The sequence below is a fragment of the Sinocyclocheilus rhinocerous genome, unplaced genomic scaffold, assembly GCF_001515625.1.
Source record: "Sinocyclocheilus rhinocerous isolate Xijiao unplaced genomic scaffold, SAMN03320098_v1.1 scaffold480, whole genome shotgun sequence".
NCBI classification, from domain to species: Eukaryota; Metazoa; Chordata; class Actinopteri; order Cypriniformes; family Cyprinidae; genus Sinocyclocheilus; species Sinocyclocheilus rhinocerous.
In genome coordinates, this window is record NW_015655401.1 from 1,009,767 (window position 1) to 1,019,426 (window position 9,660).

General features: G+C 36.0%; 1 protein-coding gene across 1 annotated transcript in view; it reads left to right on the plus strand.

Moving 5' to 3' along the window:
- The window catches only part of LOC107718107 (carbonic anhydrase-related protein-like), a 14,714-nt gene continuing 5,054 nt past the window's right edge, over positions 1 to 9,660 (plus strand). The window contains exons 1-8 of the mRNA XM_016525059.1: positions 1 to 471; positions 1,552 to 1,743; positions 3,160 to 3,284; positions 3,888 to 3,983; positions 4,181 to 4,243; positions 4,335 to 4,383; positions 4,531 to 4,643; positions 6,946 to 7,117. Coding sequence (XP_016380545.1) covers positions 399 to 471; positions 1,552 to 1,743; positions 3,160 to 3,284; positions 3,888 to 3,983; positions 4,181 to 4,243; positions 4,335 to 4,383; positions 4,531 to 4,643; positions 6,946 to 7,080 — 846 coding nt within the window. The 5' untranslated portion in view covers positions 1 to 398 and the 3' untranslated portion in view covers positions 7,081 to 7,117. The remainder of the gene's footprint in view (positions 472 to 1,551; positions 1,744 to 3,159; positions 3,285 to 3,887; positions 3,984 to 4,180; positions 4,244 to 4,334; positions 4,384 to 4,530; positions 4,644 to 6,945; positions 7,118 to 9,660) is intronic.

Sequence of the window (9,660 nt, forward strand, 5' to 3'; positions counted from 1 at the left end):
AGGCTTAAGAGTCACTGCACGCAGCCAATCAGATGGCTTGTGGGGGAACCGTGTGGGCTGTAGTAGCTAATAGAGTGAGTTTGTGAACTTACTTTTGGTTGGTACAGAAAGGACACCTTTTCCAGAAGAGAACAGGAGAAGAAAACTCATCATTTTCAATGGAATGACGACTGGTTTCTGTTGGCTGCAGTCTCAGAGTGGACATTGTGTCTTTGAAGCTACTGAGTTCAATCACCTCCACTTGTATTGTTATAGACCACTTTCTTTATGTTTTATGGGTGGGAAGTGAGCAAACGACGAGGAAGACTTCACTCTGAAAACAGGGTCAGAAAGAACTAGTTTTTGCCATCTGCTCAGGACGTAACACAAGTTGTTCTGAAAGCTGTAATTCAGTGGCCATGGCAGATAATGTTATTGAGGAGACCGATAACTACCTTGGCAAAGATGAGCTGAACTGGGGCTATGAAGAAGGTAAGGATTCAATGAGAGAATCACTGGCTAATTCTACTCTTTGTGAAACATGAAACTTTATTGTCACACCCATGATCAGGAATTACTATAAAAACAACCCTGTCTCAGTTAGCCTGAAATACGTACTGCAGATTCTTTAAATACACAGACAAAATTAGACAGCTGTGCTGTTTGTGGTCAATAATAACCACTTCAGACATTTTTTTGAATCAGCGCTCTATATTTTTAACTTGTAAAGTGTGTTTAAAATAAATATTTTAAGCATAATTGAATAATGCATGTTTATTATGTGAAAAAAAGCAGAGGGAAAAAGTCATTTAAAATGGTATTTAAACCAAGATTGTTCTTTTTGTGAATAGAGTCATTCATTTATGTCTAACAGCGCTCATCTATAACAGGGGTGTCAAACTCAATTCCTGGAGATCCACAGCCCTGCAGAGTTTAGCTCCAACCCTAATTAAACACACCTGATCTAGTTAATCACGTCTTTCAGGCTTATTTGAAAACTACATGGTTTGTGTGTTGGAGCAGGGTTGGAACAAAACTCTGCAGGGCTGCGGCCCTCCAGGAACTGAGATTGACACCCCTGATCTATAATATAACGTATTCTTTACTAGTGAGATTTTAGATAAAACATATGCATAGTGAATAGTAAAAAAAAAAAAAGAGAGAGAGAGGAGTGAATAATAGATAGGGTGAGATGAAAAGCAGAGAGGGAAAAAATGAGCACATCCTGTATCCCCCTGTGTCATGCTATTCCTGTTGGACCCCTCAGTAATGACTTTGAGACACTGGAGCTCTGGCAGCCTTTATTTAGTTTCAACATCGGGACAAAAAAAATGGACCACTGTTTATTATCTGTGGCTGGGCCAAATATTTTATGTCTATGCACAACTGAATTGACACAAAGTATCATGGTGCAAAAGTTTCAAGGTTGATCAGTGGGTCATGAACAAGGACAGTGTTATCCACTCAAAAGCAAGATAAGTATGCTTTGATAACTGCATTAGAATAAAATGTTATCATCATTATAAGGTTGACTGAATCAACTTTTTTTTTGTCTTTTGTGAATAAATCCAGGTGTTGAATGGGGTCTTCTGTTTCCTGAGGCAAATGGAGAGTACCAGTCCCCCATAAACCTTAACTCTAGGGAGGCCCGCTATGACCCGCGGCTCCTGGAGGTGGGGCTTAACCCCAACTATGTTGTTTGCAGGGACTGTGAAGTCATTAATGAAGGTCACACTGTGAGGATCATGCTCAAGTCCAAATCAGGTATAACATGCTGAAAGTTCTCTCTATGTTTGAATGTAAAGGAATAGTTCACTAAAAATGAAAATGCTGCCATTATTTTCTCCTCTTTATGCCTTGTTTACCAACATGTCATTCAAAATTCTTGTCATTATTTTTTCATTTGAACACCAAAATAGATTTTTTTACTACAGTTGACTACAACTTTCAAGTTCCAAAAGGGACAGAAAAACAACAAAAAGTACCATAAAATCATAAAAGAACGCCATAAGATTTTTTGCCAGTGTCCTAGTCTAAATTCTAGCATTTGACAGGGAATAAACGTTATCAGTGGATGATTGCTACACTCTAAAAATGCTGGGTTATTTTTTCTACCCAACCGCTGGGTATTTTTTGTGTTACCCAGTTGTTGGGTTAGTGGCTGGGTCAATCTCACCGACTGCTGAAACTTTACACCCCTCCCCCTCCCTCCAATAAAACAACCCAGCGAGGGCTTACTACAACCCAGCTGTTGACTTACAGTCAGAGCACAAGCTTTTTGCATCCTCTCCAGGAGAGAGCAGTTCTCAGCATTTTTTAGAGTGTAAAACATCTTAAATCTTACGTTGTTCACACAATATCGTTTGATTACAAAAGACTTATAATAATAATAATAATAATAATATTGCATGAGTCAGGTGCAGGGTTATTATAGTTAACTAAAACTAAAAACATACTTTTTTTTTTTTACTTGAAATAAAGAAAAATGTTAACTGGTGTAAAATAAAATACAAAAAACATAAACTTATTTTATTTCAGCTAGTTTAAAAGGCAGAATTTCTCATTTCCATTTAGTTTAACTTGATGTACTAAAATTACAAACTGAAATAAAAATGAATAAAAACTATATAGACATAAAAGCAACAAAAACCACAAAATTCATTAATTTACAATTAGAGCTTAGAATACAAAAACTGTATCTCAATTATACTAAAAACACTGGTCAGATGGACTAGTTTTATGGTGCTTTTTGGTGATTTTTAAGTTTGACAGGTAATGAGCTACATACATTTTTTTTTTCATGTAAAAAATATCAGATTTATATGTTAGCAACTTCTTGATACTGTAATCTTATTATAGTTGTTTTTACAAATACTGAAGTTTTTCTAATTAAAAAACGGCAAATATCAGGCATTATATCTGCTATGGATTTATCGATTTAATGGTTGCCCACTATTTGGAACATAAGGGTGATTAAAAAAATTTTTTTCATTTTAGGCTGAACTATCTCTTTAACAAAGATCACAAAAGTGGCATCACAAGATGTTTTGTTTTTCTTGGTCACAGAGAGGTTAAATGACATAAATCGGCTGTCTGTGATATACTGGCTATGCACAGTGAGCTTGTTTTATGTAATTTCATCCTGTTCTCTTTCCTGTGACCTTTGTAATCCTGTCTCAGTTGTGACTGGGGGCCCGCTCCCTAGTGACCATGAGTATGAACTGAGCGAGGTGCGCTTCCACTGGGGGAGAGAGAACCAGAGGGGATCTGAACACACTGTCAACTTCAAGGCTTTTCCTATGGAGGTCAGTGTCACTCCGTATCAGCATTTGCTCTTGTTGGTCCTCTCACTTACTCATCCTTTCTGATGTTTGAGGGACAGACTAAAACAAGCCTGCTTCACACCGCACACATAAACAGCACATATTTATTTTGGGGCCTATATTAACAGGTCACAATATCCACACTGCATAAGCCATGCAGGTAACACCAGCACGTCAGCTGCTATATCTATTTGACTTATAAGGAAGGAAGCCTTTTTTAGCTACAAAACCATAAACTGGGACATCAATCCATGTCAAAAACAACAAGACCACATGCTCAAGTGAGGGATTTATCATCAAGTGATCTATTCATATCACCTGTTCCTGACACCTGCTCTCCTGCTCCTGGTCTTCTGTACACAAGGAGAAAGATAAGGACCCATTCTCAACATGTTACCATGTTTGTCAACCTCTTACCATATCGTGTTTCCTCAAGTTGTTGGCACAATTGCGAGTCAAACCAGTCCGAACACGGAATTGGCATAAAAGTATAATCAACTTTATGATTTGGCATACTTTGTATATGTTCATTTCAGAGTTCGGTTTATTGCAGATCACTCAATTAGTAATAAATATCTCTCACAGCTTCATCTAATCCACTGGAACTCCACATTATTCAACAGCGTGGAGGAGGCCATGGGCAAGAAAAAGGGCATTCTCATCATCGCCCTATTTGTGCAGGTATTACATTTGACTTGCCCACATATTGAAGGTCATGACAGATACAGAAGTACCCAATAGGGTTATGTAAATAAACATGGTATCAGTGGTGTAAATATAGAAAGCCTTTCAAGAGAAAGGCTGATTTTTTTTGTCTCTGGTCTTCTTGCAGTATGTCATGCTCAGCTGACATTGGTGCTCTTATTTGTTCTATGCAGATTGGGAAGGAACATCTTGGACTGAAGGCCATCTCAGACGTCCTGCAGGACCTGCAGTATAAGGTGAGTAGAAGAGCTGGCTCACTCGAGACTATAGCCAAAAAGACTATGACTCATACCCTTGTGACCTAAAATGTCTTTTTTATGTGTACAGGGAAAGACAAAAATAATTCCATGTTTTAACCCCAACACATTACTGCCTGGTAAATCATTTATTTTGAATTCATAATCTATTATACTGATAATTGTGTTTTATTTGCATGTTTTGATATTTTATCTTTGCTAACAACATCTTGGTATATGCTAGTTAAAGGTTACCAGAGCCTCCGTTGGTTTGTCTACCTCCTCAGATCCTCTTTTAAGAGATTACTGGGTGTATGAGGGCTCTTTAACCACACCGCCCTGTAGTGAGAACGTCACCTGGATTCTTTACCGTTACCCCCTTACCATCTCTCAGATGCAGGTAACACATCAACAACTATTGTTAAATATTATTATTACTCAAGTATGTATGTAATATAGTATAATAATATAGTGGCCAAAAATGCCTGACCTAGGAAAATGGCTATCTTTGCCCTTTATTCAAACATACTGATGTTATGTAGATTTTCTAAGCAGCTGTGTTTGGAGAGAGTAAAACCTTTGTGTATGCTCTGCATTTCAATCCTCTTATTTGTGATAATGCATAGAAACATGCTTATTGAGGAATGCACAAACAAATACAAGGGAGAGCCAATATCAAAATATTAGTCATATTAATAATTGATTATATTATAGTCAGTGTATACGTCATTTACTGTGAGCTTTTTGTTTTTCTATGCAATTTTTGGCAGTAAAATTTAAAGTAAAATTTAAAAGTAAAACCCGTACTCCATGAGTAGTAGTAGCCTTTTTTTTTTGCCAAATAATTTTGTCAGTTAAATACCTTAACCAAGTTTATTGTTTACCAATATAACATGTTCCTATGCTGATTAATTAAACTTGGAAGTTCACTAAAAGCAAATATTGTCCCCTCCATAAATCACTACTGTGTATAAATTTCACTACTGTGTACTGTGATTTTTCTTTTAATGTTTTTGAGAGTCTCTTATCCTCTTCAGACTGAATTTATTTATCGTAAAAAACAGTAATATTTTATGTTTTATTTTATGTTTAGAAAGAAAAGAACAGCATTTATTTGAAACCAAACCTTTTGTAACTTTATAAATGTCTTTCTGCCATTTTTCAATTCATCAGTTCAATTCGACGTGTCTTTGCTGATTAAAAACATTTCATTCAAATATCAAAATCTTGCTGACCCCAAACCTTTAAAGTAGTGCATAATGTTTCATCATATCTCAGAACACTAATATATATGAATACATAAAACGGGAAATCAGAAACAAACTTGACGTGACTTGAACAGACTGGGGTTTACCACAGTGATATACATCATAAGTTGAAGAACAATATATGCTGTTTGTCTGCAACTGCTTTATCTTTGATCTCAATGACTGGCAGAGCAGGGGTACTTTCAAGTAAAGGCCAGTCATATATTGACTATGAGGTCAAACATGAAAGCAGGTCAGGGTCTTGTCTGTGTTTGATGACTATAATAAAATTTTTGATATAAATTGTTTCCTTCTTGGATTAAGTCAAAATGCAACACTGATATGTTATCCCCTACTTATATAGTGTATGACCCTGCTTATGTTATGACTTCGAATAAACACTTCAGACTATTATAATAAGAAGTTACAATGGATAAATAATAGCAAAAAGAGGAGAAAATAGACAAGAAAATACTCTTGCTTCATCATGTTTCCAAAAAAGATCACACACAGGGTCCACATTCAACACTCACCCATGAGTAAGTAAAAGAATGGAGTTACTTACCAGTTTTCTGCCCTGTTTGTCAAGTCAAGTCAAATTTATTTATATAGCACTTTTCACAAAACACATTCAAAGCAGCTTCACAGAAAGTCAAAATGTTAATGTTTATAATATCTTAACTTTATGCCTTGTAGTCACATTTAGCAGATTAGGGCTGGTCGAAAATGTAGTTTACATTTTGCGACAATACAAGCAGCTGAGATTTGCTATATATCGCTTTTATGTGAGTATACTGTATGTATGCGAATAATGTTGGACATAAGAGCTGGGTGATAATATAGTTACATTTTGCAAGGAAATAAAAAACAGGTAGTTGAGATTTGCTATATCATATACATCAGTTTATATGAATGTGTGTGTGTGTTTGTATAAATTTATATAGAGTAGCTATACTGTATATATGCAAGTTAAGTAGCATGTACTATAAAACTTTATGATATACTGTTAGGTAACAATGTAATTTACATTTTTCTATGGTATATCAATCAAGCAGTTGAGGTTTCCTATATAGTACCTACACTGCTATTTAATGTGAGTCTACTGTATGTATCTAAACAAGGTTGAATATACTAGTTATACAATTAATTATTAATGATTAATTTGTTCATTTACTTGAGTTTAATTCATCTTTGTTCCAAAAATGGACAAACATATTGTAATAAATATACAGTAATGCAAAATAAATGTAATAAATGGTAATAAATTATTACCATTTAATAAATAAATATAATAAATTAAATTTCTAAATTTTTCCATCAATGCACACTGTGGAAAGAGTAAATTTTGGCTCACATCTAACCCACCCACTACTGTATGGAAAAACGAGGTCAGACAGTACACAGGTGAATGCTGGCCTTCTTTCAACTAACATTCAACACTTTTCTCTGCCCCAGATTGAGGAGTTTCGTCGTCTCAGGTCCCATATTAAAGGAGCAGAGCTTCTAGAAGGCAATGATGGGATGCTGGGGGACAACTTCAGACCCACCCAGCCCCTGAGCGACAGGGTGGTCAGGGCAGCCTTCCAGTAAAGCCCCCACTGCAGGATCCATTTTTAATCTACCATGGGTAAATTTTCAGGAGATTGTATTCTGTTCTTTGTTTATTCAAGAGGAGCACCCTCATTTGAGCATAATGTGATGGCTTATGTATGGCTTTGGCTCCTCTTTGTAAAGGAGGAGTTAGATTAGGCTCTTCACATTAGCTGATTAAATGCCTCATTGTCTGTGTTGCAACAAGAGCCCACCTGGATTTTCCAAATACAAAACTGCTAGCACTTCCAAAATTAAACAAAACTGAAGATTCATCTCCATGCGACCATTATTCTGACCAATAACTGTACAAAAGCTCTTGCTTAGTGTGCGGTGGCTTAATGGAAATAGGCCAAGTTCTCTTAGCAGTATTAGCATCACTATATACAATAGAGTGCTGCAAAGGTTAGAGTAATAGAGTAACCTACTTCCTTGATCTAGGACTAGCTGCAGCATTGTGTATGGATCTGTCTATTTCTAGAGCTCTCAGGGGGACGCCTCTGCCTGCATATTACTCATTTTGAAATGAGACTTTGAGCAGACTAATTTAGGCCATGATGATGCAGTGCTACTAAAAGACTCTGATGATGTAAGCTAAAGTAATACTTTGGCACTACTCTGTTTATATACTACACTTCTGTTAACCCATTTGCGCAAACCCAAATTTTTCTGATTTGTTTCATGCATATAGTCATGTTAATAGTGTCCTATGTGAACATGTTCTGCGTTTATTTTCCCCAGGTTTTTTTTCTTTTCTTGAAAATCGTATTTGAATGTGCGGCAACTATAGTTGCCGGTGGGCAAATATGTTGTATGCACCCCTTCAATGTCAAATCTGAATAGGAGGAGAGCATTTGGCATCTAATTCAAAATAACTGCTTTCAACAGGTCAGTCTTTATTCATAAACAAATTTATTATGCATAAAAGTCGAAGAACATTCGATGCAAACCCCCAAAAAGTTGCATCTAGCTTATAATCTCTTGAATATGAAAACACAACAAATCCATTTGTCTTAAAGTGCAGAACAAAGTGCAGCCATTAAGTTGCCCCAACGGGGTATTGTGTATCAAAAAGTTAAATGAAAATAAATAAATAGAAATAAATAAAATTAAGAAATAATCTATATAATAATATATACATTATTACATCTAATATATAATATATACATTATTACATACATATTAAATTAATACATCTATATAATATAAAAGGTATACCTGAAAGAAAATTCCACATTTAACTGTTTGGTTACCAACATTCTGCAAAATATCTTCTTTTGTGCTCAACAGAAGAAAGAATCTCATAGGTTTGCAACTTGAGGGTGACTAAATGATGACACAATTTCCATTTTTGGGTGAACTTTCCCTTATGTAAGCAGTTTTAGTATAAGTAGCCTCTAAGTAGCCTACAAGGAGTACTGCAGTGAAGGTACAAGTAGTTTTTTTTACATTTACATAAACATTTTTGCATACTATACTTTGTGATGTAAATATGTAAAATAATCACATATTTTATGAATAGGCACATATTGATTAGGTCAAATGGATTAACCTTGACAAAAGTCCTTGATATTCATGAAATTAATGATATTCTTTTTAAAATATATGATTATTTAAATAATTATCATGTGTAGGCTACACCCATGATTGTTTGTTTATTTATTTGCTTATTATTGAACATACAGGTATTTTCATTCTTAGAGGTGTGTTAGTTAAATGAAAATACATAGAAAAATAAATAGAATGAAGAAAATATTACATCTATATAATAAAAAAGGTAAGAAAATTGCACATTTTTTAGGCCCATAGTATTCAATGGCTGACTAGTAGGTGATTTCATATAATAATGTAAATATAAACTAACACAGACACAGAAGTGGGGCAGTATAGCTGTGGAAAGATTGCTCTCTCATCTCCTCCTTTTGACAGATTTATTCCCTATCAAATTAAGGTCTACTGTACAGTAGTGATGTCAGTTAAAGGGTTAAGTTATGTTTTAGGTTGGATATTATGAAAGCGAAAAGCACTAAATAAGACCAATAACCTTGATGTATTAACCTATTAACATAGTATACCCCATTTGCCCATATGTACTTACAATTCATTTGCCCACCAGTACACAAAAACCTATAGTTCCCTTTCAGTCGGTCACTCTCGACGTCACGTCGGATGACCGACGAATTGGGATATCGCTTAGAGAGACCAATCTACTTCGAGTGTAAACTAAACGAGCCAATGCACATTGGCATGCGATTATTGCATCCAGCTGCCGCTGATCACAGCGTGAGTATAAGTAGGCAGCAGATGCAGCCCATATTCAGCTTTTCGCTTCGGAGCCGAGCGATCACATCGTTCTGCTCCTGACTACTCTACTGAGACAAGAAGACTGAACGAGTTCAGCACGCTCTTGGAGAGCTCTTCGTGTTGGCGGTACGGCGCTTCAGCGGTGGTGGTTTCCCCTGCCGAGTGGGTTGCACACATCAGGCTGCACTACCCCCTGTTTGTGTCGCAGATGATCATCTCCCCTGTGCGCCTCAGCACGCTAAAAGAGCTATTTCCCTAAAAGAGCAATTACGGGTG